General features: G+C 45.7%; 1 protein-coding gene across 2 annotated transcripts in view; it reads left to right on the plus strand.

Moving 5' to 3' along the window:
* LOC138261759 (sodium channel protein type 5 subunit alpha-like) overlaps nt 1–20,199 on the plus strand; it is a 957,661-nt gene that overhangs the window by 515,342 nt on the left and 422,120 nt on the right. For both annotated transcript variants that reach the window (XM_069211083.1, XM_069211084.1), the window contains 2 exons: nt 1,799–1,972; nt 10,802–11,158. In XM_069211083.1, coding sequence (XP_069067184.1) covers nt 1,799–1,972; nt 10,802–11,158 — 531 coding nt within the window. The remainder of the gene's footprint in view (nt 1–1,798; nt 1,973–10,801; nt 11,159–20,199) is intronic.

The raw sequence follows: 20,199 nt of genomic DNA on the forward strand, positions 1-20,199 counted from the left end.
TTGCTTAACTGGAAGATGCCTATGTTGTGGCTGGGAAGAGTTTATTGTTTCCTGACATGCCAGAAAAAGTTAATGATTTAATGTAATTCCATCAATTTGTCTTCCTTTAGAGGAGAAAGCTTTTGCCATACAGAAAAGTAAAAGTGCTGGGAAAATCATTTATAGGACGGGATAGAGAATCGTATTCTTTCCTATCATTCACAAATCACTCCACTTTAAGAAGGCCCGGTTGTGGTGGGGGGGGGGGAGCGATTCACATAGATATGAAAGAGTATGTGAAAGAGTACTCCTGTAGTTCTCTTTTACACGGGTATAAAATGGTAACATTCATCTCATGTTCATATACAGATAATACGAATAAAAAGAACTCTGCCCTCGTTGCACTTTTACCAATAGGGAGTTGGACGTTTCAGACCGATCCACAAATGCATGAGAGTATATAACAAGGTACTCCTTCAGTACTAATCACTGTACCCATAAATGCTTTTATGATTTTGACCCATGCAGTACACGCTACTATGCACACTTTGTCCTGGGGAGACTAAACACTAAACTATTGTTACCATGTTAGCAGTAGAGGTTGCGGTAAATAATAGGTTCAGGGATATTTGTTCTTTAATTATGGACCTTTTTTATGTTACCCACCATAAGTTTAAATAGTTTGGGATCGACAATGGGACCAAACATAAACAATCCTCTTTGACACTCCTATCTATTTCTTCATTTTTTTTTGATTTTCACAAAACTCGGAAGGGATGAATGTTTGACAGTACAGCATATCACTCGAACTGCTCCAGTGCACTGAATTCAGGCACGCCCTCAAAAATCAATCCGAGAGGAAATATATTTTGTTAACGGTCCAGGAGTGCTTTCCCAGTAATAACTAAACTGATTGATCTGAAACATGAGCAAGCAAACAAGGAAAAGGAGTGTAGTGCCAAATATAAAGTGGAAAAAATAAAGTGTCTGCGACCAAAGAAAAAACTTCCAAGGAACGTGCTCCACAGTGTGAATATCGACTTTAAGGCGGGGGGGGGGACGGAGGGGCCTTCCTTTTATTGTTACAGTGGTAATTTGGTCACATAAATAACGCTAACTTTAGCTATGTAGCAGGAATTTTAGAAATTAAATCGAATTATCTATATGTGAGCACAAAGTCATAGGAGCCAATTCACAAAGGCATTCATGAGTGCTTGAAGTAGCACTGCAAGGGTACTAATTCATGTAATTCATGTACTCTGAAACACCCAATCTCAATTAATAAAAAGTGCAAATAGGGCGCAGTTCTTTCTCTCTGTATTAATTATATATGAATAGTCCCTGAATATTTCCATTTTATATGTTTTGAGGCCAGTGCAAAAAAGGCACTTAACATTGTCTATCATATTATCACAGGAGTACCGCAACTGACAGAAGTGACCAAATCTCTCGGGTTCACTCTCAAATCAAACCTCTCAGGTAAAGACACATTGCTAGAGCCTAGTTTCACCTTTGCTTTCTGATAGCAGTGAAACTTTTTTTGCCCAGGAGAAGCCTTCAGAAGAAGACATTTGAAGAAAATTGCAGATGCATTGTGGGTTTCATGGATATGGATTTAGGATTCTACCTTGAATACTTCCATGCCGCTTTAGTACATTGTAAGGCCAATGAAGACCAAATATAGGCCAGAGGCTATCATTTAAGAACCAGCAGCTTAGAGCAGAGGTGCCCATTTATAACTCAGAGGGCATCGTACCCTTAGAGAAAAGACAAGGACGTTTCAAAATATATGCTTATAAAATTCGCATTTTCCTTTCAGGTCTTCACTGGAATTTTTACAGCTGAAATGGTCTTAAAAATTATTGCCCTCGACCCATACTACTATTTTCAACAAGGGTGGAACATTTTCGACAGCATCATCGTCATCCTGAGTCTGATGGAATTGGGGTTATCCAGCATGGGAAATTTATCCGTTTTACGCTCCTTCCGATTGGTAATTGCATTTATTCCTACATGACCTGCATGCCATGTTCCTGTTTTTTAAGTATCTGTGCTGTGTAGCAGTGGGCTATAAACATTCAGGAATTTTATAAAGAAAAGGATTCATTTTTTACATAGTGAGCAATTTTCAAAACTTTAGCAATTTTCAGTAAATCATTCAATATTGTTAATGGCCTGAAAATGTACAATGTTTTAGATGATGCACAACGTTGAAAAGAGCACTTAACTGTGCAGATTTTACTTTATCAAGCAGACCATACAACTTATGAATACTGAATGTTAATGCACCTTTTCATGTATTGCACTCAGCAAACTCAAATACATCAGTGGGTATTAGGCTTTATATTTTCATGGTCTCAAGCTTTTCAGTTCACAGTTTGATGTTTTAAAGAAACGAAAAACACAATGTCATCCAATTTAACCTGAACCTCACACTCCATCATTTTATGTTTAGGGGAAAGGCTTTGATTTATTGGATGACATTTTGGAGTAGAAAAGTGTAATCTCCCTCAGAAACAAAAACATCGTTATATATTTGAAGGTTAATTAATTAATATTCCGATCAGAATTTATTTGATTGTCTAAGCTAAAATAGAGGATATTGAATGTGTGATACCCAATGAGCAACTTCAGTGCCAAAACAGTAAGTGACATAAGGCGATAATAAATTATAGAAATCAGTTTATAAAACAAAAATGATATCTTTTCAATAAAAGATTGTAGTGAGGCTAATCGCTCTTTTCTAACTGTACAAGCTTTGCTTGGTGTCTTTGACAAGATTCTTTATGTTAATGACTGCATTATTTACAGTAGATCAATAACGATATCCGTAGTTTTCTCTTTCTGAGTTACTTCAATCAGATGTAAGTTGGTCCTCGACTCTGACCAGATTTGAATCAGTCCGGGGGATTCATAGTATAAATAAATCAATTCTGACTCCCACTGACAAGCCTCTCACCCCAAAAGAGGTTTGAATTTGATCAGAATTGTATTTTTAACTGAACTTCGTAAAGTCTGAGAAAAGTTTCAGTTTGTCATTTCTTTCTGGTTCATCTGTTCTGTCACCTTTTGATCAGCTGTCACTCAAGTGCAAACATTTACGAAAGTTAGTGAACCTAAGATATCCAACCAGCTTTCTGAAATCATTAACTTTCCAAGAAGTATCACATCTAGTCAGCATCTTACCTGTGACTGAGTTTTGCAGATGGTTCTTGTGTTCTTCACTATAATATTCACAAGCCTTAAATTAATTTATAAATATACACATCTTTAAAAAAAAATTGCCTTTCAGATTTCTGTGATCATTTTGAAATTATGTAGTGATATACTTATTATTTATTATGCCTACCGTTATTGCCCAATTTGTATAGGCTACATTAATATTGTCTTACTGTATAGTATGCCCATTTTAAATGCCGTACTTTTTCTCAAGATTTTTTTTTTTTACTTTCCATTGGTTGAAAAGATAGCAGGCCATATCGCTCACAGACCTGCATTTTCTTACCCCTACCTCAATAGTCATTATTTTTGTCACCCAGTGAAGCAATCAACCTTATTTAAAGCCTGCCTCCTTGTAAACGATCTTAAATGGTATTTTTCGGGGTCATGCAAATTATTCAGCTCTCCAGTCAGGTTCATACTATACAATCACTAACATACCCATAATCATCCACATGTGTACAAGGAGACATAATTTCAGTATTTTGGCATAGATGAAGTGATGGCACTTTGGGAATGTGGGGGGCACCCATCATTTCACAAATGGGCAAACAAATGTAGGCCTATTAGTGGAAATGTGGGGAATAACTGCGTATCTGTTAAAACAACTAGATCTAACATATAAGGAAAGTTAGTGTAATCAAGCATATTTTCATGAGCAATTGTCCCTTTGGTTACTCTTGGTTTCTTTGGGACTGTGTTAAAAGCTGAAGATAACCCTTACTCATTCTGATAGTTAAACCTTTTTTACGTCTATACAGATATGATTTTTTCTCCTTAGTACATGTACAGTGCATTCCGTGTTCTCTAAACTTTATTAATATTACAATTTAATGTTCAGTGTAGTTGTCAATAGTACTTATCACGAGAGACTATTATCTAAAACTGTTGAAACTTGTCAGTTGTTTTCAATATCAATTTTATGCAACTACTTACCTTGTAAATCTTTGAATGTTGATATATATATATATATATATATATATATATATATATATATATATATATATATATATATACATATATATATTTATATATATATATATGTGTGTGTTTATATATATGTGTGTGATTATATATATATATATATATATATATATATATATATATATATATATATATATATATATATATATATATATATATATACAGAGAGAAAGAAATAAAACTGTATTTTGTAGAACATTCATGTTTGGGTTCTTTACCGTTGCATAGAAGAATAGTGCATAAAATCTCCTTTGTTTCAAACCAGGTGAATAGTAACTTTGATGAAACATAATTTGATTTCATCACTGCACGATTGCAAATGTGCATGAAATTGTGGCCCTAGACAAATAAGTTTCTTCAATGCTGGCCTCTCTAGGTGTTTTCAGAATGCATTAAACTGTTCCGTAGTGAACCACGATGAATGGAATACAATCCAAGCTAACCAAGGGAGTAACTATTGCCCATCTCTATAAAACTGTCAAGCAACAATAGTTAACGAGCTAGTCTAGATTTGCATATGTGATTTTTTTTTTTTACTTTACTTTCATTTTGTATAATAGTCAGACAGCATGTAATAATTTGATAGTTACTGGTGCTGGTGAGATACAGAGAACTTCGTGCCAGCCATTACAGGCTCACAGTAATGGTGGTCATGTTCAAGATGGATTAAAAGGTATATTGAAATGCATGTGGTAAAAGAAACGGACGTGTCCTATTACATAAATATGATTAACCACATTAGGTGTCCCATGGGATTCACTGGCCGATATCCATTCCCATATCATTGCACGGTGGCACAATCTGTGATCGTCGCCCTGCCTATGGACCATACCACACACAACCTCAGCCACATTGAAACACCCTCAAAAGGCAGACAGCAACTATGCAGCAGCATATCTATAACACTACAGTACTCGAACCTACGTCCTCATCGTCATCATTCCTCGAGCACACAAGGAACACCTGATATGACCCCCAAATGTCCCTCGGACGGCTGCAAAGCAGTATAATGTCATGCTAAGCATCCAGTTGGGTACTGCAGTACGTCATATCAGTATGTCATTCTTGAAGTGTGGGGAGGGGTTCTTTCATCCCACAAATGGCTATTCTGTGCTGTGCCAGTTGGAGACCCAATGCAACAAGTGTTCTGCAGGCCCGATACTTCCTTGTCATATCTTAATAATGATAAAAGAGGGGTAGATGCTATCAGCACATCCATGATCTCCTGCAGTACCCTGATTACCGTGAGCCAGAAGCAGTGTATGCCATGGTAATGCCATGCCACATGTGTGAAGCCAGCACCCAACAAACTGTGGCGTGGTCAGCCAGAATCCTAACTCAGGCCTCAGCGGAATAATCGAGCCAGGGTGTAATACACCAGGCTAAGGATTTAAAGTGTATCAGCTGATGCCGGCCATTCAAGGAGACAGTCCGGAGCACTGAAAAACAATAAACTCATTGCTTGTCACTAATTACTATCTCCAAATACTCCTGCCAATCCATACGAGCCTTAGCGACAACTGGATGCCAGGCTTCTTGTGAGAAGGCGTACAATGTAATGATCTCACCTCACAGTGAAGCCACTCGCAATAAATAAATCAGACTGGGTAACTCGAGGGTTCCACCAGTGACTCACCCAGTCGAGCCGCAGCATCTGACGCAGCATATAGTACTGAAACTGTACTAGAATAGTGGTGCTTCACATTTGGCACTCACCTGAGTCCAGTCACAGAGTATTCACTCTTCAAATAAGTGACCAATAAACTTCAGTCAAAGCCCCTAAAGAGCACTCACCAAGGCCCTCTCCTGCCCCAAGAGAACCCACGTGCTCCACACCAGTGGTAGCCAGCAAGAGTGCAGCAGGGATCCAGTCTGCAGACTGTCTAGTTTTTTCCAGAGGCATTGTGTGGTACCAGAAGGGTCCACAGTGTGAAAACGACACATCGCCTTGCTGAACACAAATTGGGCCAAAGACAATGGGAGAGCAGCATCTCGATCCATCCACAAATGGAGGAGATTTGCCAGACCATGGAGCCAAAAGTGAGCAAATATAGATTGGGCAGCATGATAACAAGCTTCAAGATCTGGTACATTCAACCCCCCTAATGCATAAGGGAGTGTGAGCGTGTCCCATTGCACCCGTGGCTGTTTTTCAGCCCATACCAAGCTCACCATCAAGTCATGCAGGGTCCGGAAAACCGCACTGGGCAGCAGCATGGGGATGTTAGCAATTAAGATCAGGAAGTGGGGCAACCCTACCATTTTCTTGATGGCAATCCGACTGTAAGAGAAAGGGGCAGCTGGATCTAACTATCAATATCCTTCATGAGGTGTGCACTGCTTTCCCAAAGTTCTCCCACGTCACTATCTCAGGTCCATGTGGACCTGTATGCCTAAATATCTCACTGATTCGGTTGTCCACTGTAATGGATACTCAAGCGGTACTTAGGTCATGGCCGCAGTTAGTAGGAAGATAAGGGATTTATTCCAATTGCTTCATAACACAGAGTGACAACAGAAGAGCATGACCTCTCTGAGGCCCGAAGAGAGATTGCATCCCAGATTTCTGAAATATAAAAGAATATAATCCACATATGCTGACACTATCAGATTATAATGTGGGAAGTGTGTACCTTGGTGGGCATGGTATTCACGTAGTGCACAAGCCAAGGGCTCAGCCATGAGATCATATAACATTGGGGACAGGGGACAACCATGGCACGTGTCTCTCATGATAGGTATTGGCTTGAAACTATACAGTTATTCAGACGTGCACAATTGGCTCAGTGTATAAAACCTGAATCAGTTTTAGGAAAATATCCCCCACGCAGCGCAGCCCAGCACAGAGAGCATAAACCCAGACTCGACTGAATCAAATGCTATCTCTGCGTCTAAAAAAAATACTGTGGCATGCACCTCTGGGCCAATATGGGAATTGAGCTAAAGAGCATGCGGAAATTGTATATGTGTGATTGACCGGGTATAAAGTCACCCTGTTCTGGTCCTACTATTTCTGGGAGTAGATCCACTAAGCGGTTCACGAGTATTTTCAAGAAGATTTTTGGAACAGTGTTCAATAATGACAATGGTCTGTAGGATAAACAGTAATTAGTTGGGTTACCTGGTTTAAGCAGGGTGACTAATAGTGCCTCACACATCTTGGGGGGCATGTGCCCATCCTTCACAATCTCCTCAAAGAGGTTAAGTGTAACATGAGTTTGCTCAGGTAAGTCTTAAAAAAGGCCACCATCAGTCTGCCTGTTCCCGGGGCCTTTCCGCCTGGCATAACCTTCAAACCGCCACAATCTCTGAAGGACAAAGCGGCACCATGAGTTTTTCCCTCTGTGCCGCCGTTAGACATTTCATGCTGATATGGGACAGGTAGTCTGCTGTTGCTTGCTCGTCATGAGTAATCTGGGAAGCATAGTGGTTAGAATATGAACGATGAAACCAATCTGCCACTTGATTGACTGCGTGTAGAGATGCATCCTATTCATCCTTAATAGACAGCACCCTGCTGTCCTCTAAGCTAGGTCCAACAAGGGCTGCCTGTGCAGTGCCCAGCTGTGAGCCCTCACCAGTAAACTGTGCGGTCACATATTTACCCAGGTGCGTGACCTCACTCTGAGCCAGCTCATCAAAGTCAGCCAGCTGAGCTCTAATATTGCCCAGCAGACTCTACTCTGTCATTTCACTTTTTACACTCTCTAAGTCGGCAAGTTTCATCTTCAGCCTCGCCAGGCGGCCTCAGATTGAGCGGAACACACCTGCATGATTTGAGACCTCCTTAAATATAAACTTTAAATGCCTCCCAAATAGTGAAAAATTTCTCAGAAGACTGCAAATTAGTATGGAAAAATTCACCTATCACCTGAGAGGAACACAGGGTCCAGCACAGAATACTGCAGGAACCATCAGGAAAAAGCTGGGGGATGTAAGCCATCTAGATCCAGAACCAGCAAAACGGGAGAATGATCAGAGTATGTTTGTAGTGGATGTTCGAAGCTCCGGACATGAGACACTAGACTCTGAGCCAAGAGACAATTATCAATGCATGCGTGTATGTCATAGACAGGGGAATAATGGGTATACCTTCTGCACATAGGGAATCAATAGCGCCATACATCTAACAGTCCTCTAACAGTGATGGCACAGGCCACAACTGAGGACCTCCGGAGCAATCCATATCTGGAGATAAGACACAATTAAAGTTGGCACCCCAAATCTGCGGCAAGCCCCCATACTGAGCAAGCCCAGCATGCTGATCTTAATGGAACTGCTCATCATCGTAGTTGGGGCCATATACCCCCAACAACAATATGGCAAAGTGATGTTTGTGTTGCGCCACTAAGAAACAGCCCCTGGATCCACACAAACATGCTGAAGCTTGATGCCAGAGTCATGTCGGACCCATATTAAGACACCACACGCATGCGTAGTGAAACCTACTGCATAGCAAGTGCCCCTCATGTGTCATATGTGAGCAGTCCACTGCAAGGGGCCAGGTGTGTTTCCTATAAAATGGCTAATTCAATTTTATGACACTGCAGGTACAGTATCACTTTATGATTTTTCCTGCTGTTGTTCACCCCGTACTCTCCATGTAAAGAAGTTCATGTGTAATGGGAACCCTGCATCCACTTTGACATTCACTGCTCTGCCAACTGGGCACGCCACTTTAGATGAAGAAGCTAGACACACTACAAGCCTTGTAGCGCTATTGGCACTCTCCCGTGCAAAGTAAGTAGTTGTACAGAACTCCATCCACACCCCACCCATGCTGCACCCCCAACAAATGACACAGCTGTACATCACTCACCCCAGACCCTCCCGATGTCCCTTAAAGTAAGAACCCAAGATGAACAATGTGGTACACACAAGGGGACAGATAATGCCTGCAGAGCGTCCTGCTACAGAAAGTCACAGAAGGCTGCATCATAAGGACAGTGTGGGCTTATCTTCTGTACTTAAAACCACAGACACACAGATCCATCCTTCAACCACCCATAAGGATTGTAACATAAACTTAATCCCAGCATAATGGCAACCGACACCCAGGACCCACAATCAGTCCACAGAAAGAGCAATCCTGATAATCCATGAAGAGCCTCCACATCTAGCAGCCACCACATCCCCTAGAAGAGCTCCACCCCAGCACCAGGACAATAGAGCAGACTACCCCCTCACATTGTCAGCATGAACACATTCAACAGTGCATGAAATAAACAGTGCAGAAGATAGGAGGAAAAGGCTAGCTCCAAAGTTAGGTAAAATGGGAAACAAGAGTTAGTGCAGCCCTTTAGGTCCTGAGAGGCTTTAGGCTTGTACTCTTCTGACCTGGTGAATACCGATGAGCACCTGCCACCTCTTGCTGCATAAGAAAATGCTACAGGAATTTAGGGTCACTGAAAATCTTCGTCTTATCATCTACTGTCACAAGTAAGCGAGCTGGGTGAAGCACTGTGTAGTCCACTTTCAGTTCTTATACCTTCGTTTTGCTGGAAGAAACTGTATCTGCATCTCCAGGACATATGGCATGAAATCAGGTAAAATGGATAGCTCAGTGTCCTCATAGTGAAGTGTCTGCAATTCCCAGGACCAGCGGGGCACCACATCGCGGTCAAAGTAGTAGAGCAGTCTTATGATAATCGGGTAGGGCCTGGTCCCCGGCACTGGATGAGATGCAAGAGAGCGGTGAGCGTGCTCCACAACAAAGATATCAGAAAAGATCTTTCTCCCCTCCAAGTCAATGAGAGTCATTCCACAAAGGGCTCCATATTCCCAACATTTGTGGATTCTGCTCGGCCCAATATATGTAGATTTTTTTGATGGGAGCAAGCTTCTAAATCTTCTGCCTTTGCCTGTATTATGATAAGTGTCTTCTGCTGCTGTTTCTGTGTCTCCGGAATGGAGACCTACTCATCCTCCACCTCAGACACTCACCTTTCCACCATATCTAGACGCTCTGCATGTTTGTCAATGCTCACCAACATCCTGTCCATCTGACAAATGATGTGGAGTCTAAGGCAGGAGTCGAGCGCAGACAGGGCAAACCCAGAACAGAGCAAATCAAGGGTACTACAAACAGAGTTACCAGGCACTGCAACACCAGCAGTGAAGAACATGTAGTGGCCGCTGTGTCCAGGCCTAGGCCCACAGGGTACTTGATATGGCCAAAAGTCACATCAATGACCAATAAGCCAAGTGGCAATGTCAGCTGCTAGCTGTAGCTCCTGGAGACCGGTGCTTCAGTTTTGCACTGGTACAAAGATAAGGCCAAATAGGGCCTTTTGTGAGTCCAATATTCTACTAGGAGGCTGCACAGGCGCACCATATCCAGATGCATGCACCCCCGCTGTGTATATGTGTTTTCTTATAAAAACCTTACCAAACAAATCTTTCCAAGAATTATGTCACTTAAAGTAAATGATAATTACAGACATATGTCATGAGTTAACAGTAAAAAAGACTTGAGAGTGCACTGTTCAATTCTTAGTCGGAACTTTGTGTCTCAGAATGTACACGAAATAACCATAAACAATTTTAATATATTTTCACAGTTTATGCTGATATTGTCTAGTTTAAGACCCTAAACATATTTTTGTCTGTTTGCCTGCAGCTCCGAGTCTTCAAACTGGCAAAATCATGGCCCACATTAAACACACTTATCAAAATTATTGGGAACTCAGTGGGTGCTCTGGGAAACCTCACTCTGGTTTTGGCCATCATTGTCTTCATTTTTGCTGTGGTGGGAATGCAGCTTTTTGGGAAAAACTATGAAGATTGTGTCTGCAAGATCAACGAGGACTGTCGGTTGCCACGATGGCACATGTCTGACTTTTTCCACTCCTTTCTCATTGTTTTCCGTGTGCTTTGTGGGGAGTGGATTGAAACCATGTGGGACTGCATGCAGGTAGCTGGGCAGCCTCTCTGCATCCTGGTCTTCATGCTGGTCATGGTGATTGGCAACTTGGTGGTAAGTTGGGAAGATATCTTCCACCTTTAATTCCTTCTAGAAAATGTTAAAAGCTTTTTTAAAGCAATACATAATTTATATCAGTGTTGAAAAATAGAAAACAATATAAATGTACTAAGCATGCTCCGGTATTGTATGTGAATGGAATCACATTGCAGATAAGTGACTTAAAGGCTTCTGATAGACGTATGGGAAACTTGCTATGGATTTGATTGTTACCCATATTTCTTACCTCCTGCGTAGCCCAAGTAAATCGGAATCCACATTTCTTACCCATATCCACTCATTTAATACTTCATGTACACTAACATTTAACCAAAACGTGCATCAACTTGTACAACCTCATACAGGTCTTCCAACAATGTTACAGTAGCTCCAGTGTTTCCACTTCGCATGGTATACTTGTCTTCAGATATGAAGAGCAGAGATCCCGAAAACCCTTCTGCTTCACTGTAGACTCTTCCATTTGTTTTCTTGATTTATCTACTCCTTCGCTGATCATAACATTTTTTGTGCCACATTATAGATAATACTTGTTGGACCTGGTTTTTTGACAGGGACATCCCCAAACTTTTTGCCTCCTTCCTCCTATTTTTTCTGACCTGTTGTTGTTGGCTTTTGACCTCGGAGCACTTTACCACTGCTAACCAGTGCTAAAGTGCATATGCTCTCTGTGTAAATTGTACTATTGATTGGTTTATCCATGATTGACTATTTAATTTACCTGTAAGTCCCTATTAGAGTGCACTACATGTGCCTAGGGCATGTAGATTAAATGCTACTAGTGGGCCTGCAGCACTGGTTGGGCCACCCACCTCAGTAGCCCCTTAACCTTGTCTCAGGCCTGCCATTGCAAGGCCTGTGTGTGCAGTTTCACTGCCACTTCGACTTGGCATTTAAAAGTACTTGCCAAGCCTAGAACTCCCCTTTTTTTACATATAAGTCATCCCTAATGTGTGCCCTAGGTATCCCCTAGAGCAGGGTGCTGTGTAGGTAAAAGGCAGGACATGTACCTGTGTAGTTATATGTCCTGGTAGTGTAAAACTCCTAAATTCGTTTTTACACTACTGTGAGGCCTGCTCCCTTCATAGGCTAACATTGGGGCTGCCCTCATACACTGTTGAAGTGGCAGCTGCTGATCTGAAAGGAGCAGGAAGGTCATATTTAGTATGGCCAGAATGGTAATACAAAATCCTGCTGACTGGTGAAGTCGGATTTAATATTACTATTCTAGAAATGCCACTTTTAGAAAGTGAGCATTTCTTTGCACTAAAATCTTGTTGTGCCCTTCAATCCACGTCTGGCTAGGTTTAGTTGACAGCTCCTTGTGCATTCACTCAGACACACCCCAAACACAGGGTACTCAGCCTCACTTGCATACATCTGCATTTTGAATGGGTCTTCCTGGGCTGGGAGGGTGGAGGGCCTGCCCTCACACAAAGGACTGCCACACCCCCTACTGGGACTCTGGCAGACAGGATTGAGCTGAAAGGGAACCGGGTGCATTTCTTAGAGACTCTTTGAAGTCACCCCCACTTCAAAGGCACAACTTAGTATAAAACAGGGCCTCTGCCCTACCTCATCAGACACTTGCTGGAGAAGAAACCTGAACCAGAAACTACATCCTGCCAAGAAGAACTGCCTGGCTGCTCAAAGGACTCACCTGTCTGCTTTCTCCAAAGGACTGCTGTCTTGCTGTTGCCCTGCTGCCTTGCTGAACTCTTGTCTGGCTGTGAAAGTGCTCTCCAAGGGCTTGGATAGAGCTTGCCTCCTGTTCCTTGAAGTCTCAGGACCAAAAAGACTTCTGCCTTTCACGTGGACGCTCCGTGCGCCGAAAATTTCGACGCACAGCTTGTTTCGCGGCGAGAAAAACGCCGCACACCGACGCTGATCAACGCGACGCCCTCGGGACGATCGAGACTTCGACGCACAACCTCGCAAGGACAAAGCCGCCCGACTTCCAAGGAGAAATCGACGCGACGCCTACCGTGAGTGCGAAACTTTGACGCACGGCCTCGCAAGGACAACGCCGCCCGACTTCCAAGGAGAAATCGACGCGACGCCTGCCGTGAGACCAAAATTTCGACGCACGGCCTCGCAAGGAAAACGACGCCCGACTTCCAAGGAGAAATCGACGCGACGCCTACCGTGAGATCGAAACTTCGACGCGCAGCCCCGCAGAACGACGCGCAGCCGGAAAATAAGCAGGAGAATCCACGCACAGACCCGGGACATCTGGTAATCCCCGCGATCCACAAAAAGAGACTGTCTGCGCGCCGGAAAACGACGCCCGACTTCCCCGCGTGGAAAAGAACGACGCAAGTCTGTGTGTGCTGAGCGGAAAACGACGCACACACCCCTTTTTCCACGCATCTCTTCTCCTGTGGCCCTCTGAGGAGATTTCCCACCAGAAACCAGGTACTCTGTGCTTGAAAGACACTTTATTGCTTTTTAAAGACTTAAAGACTCTTAATATCACTTTTCAGTGATATCTTTACAAATTCGTATTGCAACTTTGATCGTTTTGACCTACAATTATCCAGATAAATATTCTATATTTTTCTAAACACTGTGTGGTGTATTTTTGTGGTGTTATACTATGGTGTTGTATGATTTATTGCACAAATGCTTTACACATTGCCTTCTAAGTTAAGCCTGACTGCTCGTGCCAAGCTACCGGAGGGTGAGCACAGGCTGATTTTGGATTGTGTGTGACTTACCCTGACTAGAGTGAGGGTTCTTGCTTGGACAGAGGGCAACCTAACTGCCAACCAAAAACCCCATTTCTAACATTGGTGATCAGCGGTGAGGATAGGACTTGTGTTTGTGCAGTGACATACAGTAGCTAAGTATTTCACTACCTACCCACAGTTGAAGGTCAACTTGATTTTTTATCTCTTTTTTGACTTTTGGTCTCTGATGTCCTCCTAGATATACTATTGATATTTTGGACTTTGGATTTTGGTTTTTGCTGGTAAGATCCTATCAGAATGGGATCGCTTACCTACTTATTCTTTTTGCCTACTGACCACCTCACTAAGGCTGACCTAAGGAAGCTTTGCAGAGAATGTGGCCTTCCTGTAGCAAAGAGATCTACTAAAGCAGAGATGCTACGTGCCTACATAGTCTGGGAGGAAGACAGATGGGCAGAGAGAGAGGCAGCAAGAAACCAAATGACTAAGTACCCCTCAGAGGAGGAGGAGGACGACTCAGATGAGGAAAGAGACCCAGTGAAAAAAGAATGGCTCATGGCTCAAGCACGGTGGATGGAAGAGCTAGATGAGTTTATTGAAAGGGCTGAGGCAGCAAGTCTCTTAGCCCTGGAAGAAGAAAAGATTGCAGCTCAAGAGCTGAGCTGTAAAGAGCTGAAACTGGAGGCCGGAAGGGCTGAGTCCAGTTCAGATGGTGGCAGCAAAAATCTTGCATCTAGTACTGCTGAAGAAGGGCACAAGCCCAGAGATGTGGTACCCAACTTGAAGAAGAGAGTTGACACACCCCAGGCGGTTCAAGGGTATGAGGTAGTTCCCGTTATGCACAGGGTCCCTGAGAAGGATTGGGGAACTGGCACAGGGAGTCATATTCCTACTGGGGGGAGGGACACTTTACTGACTCTAGCAGAGAGTGACAGAGAAAAGGGTTCCCCCCTGGTGGACGTCCTGGATATAGAGTGTAGAGACATCCCAGAAGAGTTTGGGTTGAGTGTCAGGGACAGACAGATACTGTCTCACCAGTCTCAGGAGGGTGAAGTAGAGTGCTTTTCCAAGGTTGAGTTACTAGGTGGTTGGGTGAAGGGTACTGTGGTTAATACATGTGAAGGGCAGAGTGATGTAATTGCTGGAGAGCATATGTCTGGTCCTTATTTTCCAGAGCTACGCCAACACCAGGTGGAGTGTGAGTTCTCTGACCCCAGGGAACTTACAGTGGAGGCAGACTTTTGGGTGAGTACCAGAGAGTCTGAAGAGGCATTTGGGGGTGCTCCTGAAGGGAGTGGTCTAGGTGGTTCCCGACCAAGTGAGGTGGGAAAGGATTGTAGTGTCCCAGGTAGGTCTCAGAGCCTAACCTGTACCGTAGGGCCACCTTTTGAGGGAAGCCCCGCAGTGGCAGAAGAACTTGGGGGGATGACTGTAGACAGCATCCCAACAGTTCTGGTGTCTGGCAGTACCACTCCTAGTGAGGGGGTGCAGAAGTCCAGACATAGGGTTGAGAGGGGGTGGCAGACCCCAGTGGAGGATCTTGAAAGTCAGGGGTCAGCTCTGAGAGCAGAGCCCCCCAGGAATGACCCAGGTGAGACCGTTTCTGGTTTGGGGGAAACCCAGACTCTGCCGGATGGGCAGAGGTCGGGAGACCTGCGCCAACCAGACTCTTGTGTGGCCCTTGGGGACGGCGTGTCCCTTGTGGGGGGTGAGAGTGCCCCCCAGGAAGTCCTGGCATGCCAGGCAAGGATTCAACCTCAGGGTGGTGACTCTGGGTTGGATAACCGGGTTCAGAGGTTAAACTTTGACCTGGTGGGGGGTAGATGTGCCCCCCAGAAAGTCCTGGAATGCCAGGCAATGGCTCAACCTCAGGGTGGTGACTCTGGGTTGGCTTACCAGGTGAAGAGGTCAAACTCTGACCTGGTGGGGGGTAGGTGTGCCCCCCAGAAAGTCCTGGCGTGCCAGGCAGTTGTCCAACCTCAGGGTGTCGACTCTGGGTTGGATGGCCAGGTTCAGAGGTTAAACTCTGACCTGGTGGGAGGTAGGTGTGCCTCCCAGAAAGTCCTGGGGTGCCAGGCAATTGCCCAACCTCAGGGTGGTGACTCTGGGTTGGCTAACCCGGTTCAGAGGTCAAACTCTGACCTGGTGGGGGGTAGGTGTGCCCCCCAGAAAGTCCTGGTATACCAGGCAATGGTTCAACCTCAGGGTGGTGACCCTGGGTTGGAGAACCAGGCTCAGAGGTTAAACTCTGACCTGGTGGGAGGTAGGTGTGCCTCCCTGAAAGTCCTGGCCTGCCAGGCAATGGTTCAACCTCAGGGTGGTGACTCTGGGTTGGATATCCAGGTTCAGAGGTTAACCTCTGACCTGGTGGGGGGTAGGTGTGCCCCCCAGAAAGCCCTGGTGTACCAGGCAATTGTCCAACCTCAGGATGGTGACCCTAGGTTGGAGAACCAGGTTCAGAGGTTAAACTCTGACCTGGTGGAGGGTCAGTGTGCCCTCCAGGAAGTCCTGGCGTGCCAGGCGATTGTTCTACTTCAGGGTGGTAACTCTGAGTTGAATGGCCCAGTTCAGAGGTTAAACTCTGACCTGGTGGAGGGTCAGTGTGCCCTCCAGAAAGTCCTGGCGTGCCAGGCAATTGTTCAACCTCAGAGTGCTGACTCTGGGTTGGATACCCAGGTTCAGAGGTTAAACTCTGACCTGGTGGGAGGTAGGTGTGCCTCCCAAGAAGCCCTGCTGTGCCAGGCAATTGTCCAACCTCAGGGTGTTGACTCTGGGTTGGATGACCAGGTTCAGAGGTTAAACTCTGACCTGGTGGGGGGTAGGTGTGCCCCCCAGAAAGTCCTGGCGTGCCAGGCAATTGCCCAACCTCAGGGTGGTGACCCTGGGTTGGGGAACCAGGCTCAGAGGTTAAACTCTGACCTGGTGGTAGGTAGGTGTGCCTCCCAGAAAGTCCTGGTGCGCCAGGCAACTGTTCAACTTCAGGGTGGTGACTCTGAGTTGAATGGTCAGGTGCAGAGGTTAAACTCTGACCTGGTGGAGGGTCAGTGTGCCCTCCAGGAAGTCCTGGGGTGCCAGGCAATTGTTCAACTTCAGGGTGGTGACTCTGAGTTGAATGGTCAGGTGCAGAGGTTAAACTCTGACCTGGTGGAGGGTCAGTGTGCCCTCCAGGAAGTCCTGGCGTGCCAGGCAATTGTTCAACTTCAGGGTGGTGACTCTGAGTTGAATGGGCAGGTGCAGAGGTTAAACTCTGACCTGGTGGGGGGTAGGCGTGCCCCCCAGGAAGTCCTGGTTTGCCAGGCGGTGATCCAGTCTGAGGGTACAGACCCTGGGCTGGAAGACCAGGTTCAGGGTGTCCCCCTGGACCTGGAGGGAGGGGCTACTGATAACAGTGCCCCTACCATGTTGTCTTCTGAGGAGGCCACTCCTAGTTGGAGGGTGCTGGACCCCAGAAGGGAGGGCAGGGGGAGGGAAGCCTCACCCCGGGCCCTAGTCCCACCTGAAGGTACAGACCCCAGGTTGGAGGGCCAGTGGCAGGTTAACAGCCCTGCACTGGTGGAGGAATGGTACAGGGCGACTTCTGTAAGCCCCCTGGCCATGTTGGACTCTGGGGGTACCGCTCCAGGAAGGAGGGTACAAAGCCCCAGAGGGGAGGACCAGGTTCAGGCTGTCATCCCTGACCTGGTGGAAGGGAGAGTGGTTAAAGGGTGCCCAGCACCTGGGGCTACCGCCCCCCACTCTCCACAGCCACAGTGGTTGAAGAGCTTTGAGAGGCCTGGGGCCTGGCTCTCATCCCTGGCAGCTGTCAGTAATCACTGTGGCTTGCTGTCCGGGTGGACAGAGTTATCCCTGGGGAGGGGACAAGTGTCACACCCCAGGGGTAGAGTGGGCAACACCACTATGTTGGTCATGGGGGTACTATCCTGCTCCTGGGATACATCTGTGAGCAAAGTAAGGTTAGGTGCTGCACAGATGGGATCCGCAGGAAAGGAGATAGGTTCCCCATGGATGGGCTTAGTGGGCCCTGAGAGTATGGACAGAGGGATCCAATTGGAGTCAGGAAGGCGAAGAACTGGAGCATGCCCCTGCTGTTGTGGGCCTGGGTCCTTGTTCTGTCGCCTCAAACAGGGAAGTACATCAGGATAGTGATTGTTCTCCCCTGGCTTTAGGCTGGTGGGGGGTCATGTTGGACCTGGTTTTTTGACAGGGACATCCCCAAACTTTTTGCCTCCTTCCTCCTATTTTTTCTGACCTGTTGTTGTTGGCTTTTGACCTCGGAGCACTTTACCACTGCTAACCAGTGCTAAAGTGCATATGCTCTCTGTGTAAATTGTACTATTGATTGGTTTATCCATGATTGACTATTTAATTTACCTGTAAGTCCCTATTAGAGTGCACTACATGTGCCTAGGGCATGTAGATTAAATGCTACTAGTGGGCCTGCAGCACTGGTTGGGCCACCCACCTCAGTAGCCCCTTAACCTTGTCTCAGGCCTGCCATTGCAAGGCCTGTGTGTGCAGTTTCACTGCCACTTCGACTTGGCATTTAAAAGTACTTGCCAAGCCTAGAACTCCCCTTTTTTTACATATAAGTCATCCCTAATGTGTGCCCTAGGTATCCCCTAGAGCAGGGTGCTGTGTAGGTAAAAGGCAGGACATGTACCTGTGTAGTTATATGTCCTGGTAGTGTAAAACTCCTAAATTCGTTTTTACACTACTGTGAGGCCTGCTCCCTTCATAGGCTAACATTGGGGCTGCCCTCATACACTGTTGAAGTGGCAGCTGCTGATCTGAAAGGAGCAGGAAGGTCATATTTAGTATGGCCAGAATGGTAATACAAAATCCTGCTGACTGGTGAAGTCGGATTTAATATTACTATTCTAGAAATGCCACTTTTAGAAAGTGAGCATTTCTTTGCACTAAAATCTTGTTGTGCCCTTCAATCCACGTCTGGCTAGGTTTAGTTGACAGCTCCTTGTGCATTCACTCAGACACACCCCAAACACAGGGTACTCAGCCTCACTTGCATACATCTGCATTTTGAATGGGTCTTCCTGGGCTGGGAGGGTGGAGGGCCTGCCCTCACACAAAGGACTGCCACACCCCCTACTGGGACTCTGGCAGACAGGATTGAGCTGAAAGGGAACCGGGTGCATTTCTTAGAGACTCTTTGAAGTCACCCCCACTTCAAAGGCACAACTTAGTATAAAACAGGGCCTCTGCCCTACCTCATCAGACACTTGCTGGAGAAGAAACCTGAACCAGAAACTACATCCTGCCAAGAAGAACTGCCTGGCTGCTCAAAGGACTCACCTGTCTGCTTTCTCCAAAGGACTGCTGTCTTGCTGTTGCCCTGCTGCCTTGCTGAACTCTTGTCTGGCTGTGAAAGTGCTCTCCAAGGGCTTGGATAGAGCTTGCCTCCTGTTCCTTGAAGTCTCAGGACCAAAAAGACTTCTGCCTTTCACGTGGACGCTCCGTGCGCCGAAAATTTCGACGCACAGCTTGTTTCACGGCGAGAAAAACGCCGCACACCGACGCTGATCAACGCGACGCCCTCGGGACGATCGAGACTTCGACGCACAACCTCGCAAGGACAAAGCCGCCCGACTTCCAAGGAGAAATCGACGCGACGCCTACCGTGAGTGCGAAACTTTGACGCACGGCCTCGCAAGGACAACGCCGCCCGACTTCCAAGGAGAAATCGACGCCTGCCGTGAGACCAAAATTTCGACGCACGGCCTCGCAAGGAAAACGACGCCCGACTTCCAAGGAGAAATCGACGCGACGCCTACCGTGAGATCGAAACTTCGACGCGCAGCCCCGCAGAACGACGCGCAGCCGGAAAATAAGCAGGAGAATCCACGCACAGACCGGGACATCTGGTAATCCCCGCGATCCACAAAAAGAGACTGTCTGCGCGCCGGAAAACGACGCCCGACTTCCCCGCGTGGAAAAGAACGACGCAAGTCTGTGTGTGCTGAGCGGAAAACGACGCACACACCCCTTTTTCCACGCATCTCTTCTCCTGTGGCCCTCTGAGGAGATTTCCCACCAGAAACCAGGTACTCTGTGCTTGAAAGACACTTTATTGCTTTTTAAAGACTTAAAGACTCTTAATATCACTTTTCAGTGATATCTTTACAAATTCGTATTGCAACTTTGATCGTTTTGACCTACAATTATCCAGATAAATATTCTATATTTTTCTAAACACTGTGTGGTGTATTTTTGTGGTGTTATACTATGGTGTTGTATGATTTATTGCACAAATGCTTTACACATTGCCTTCTAAGTTAAGCCTGACTGCTCGTGCCAAGCTACCGGAGGGTGAGCACAGGCTGATTTTGGATT

This window comes from Pleurodeles waltl, chromosome 10 (assembly GCF_031143425.1).
Source record: "Pleurodeles waltl isolate 20211129_DDA chromosome 10, aPleWal1.hap1.20221129, whole genome shotgun sequence".
In the NCBI taxonomy this organism is placed as follows: domain Eukaryota; kingdom Metazoa; phylum Chordata; class Amphibia; order Caudata; family Salamandridae; genus Pleurodeles; species Pleurodeles waltl.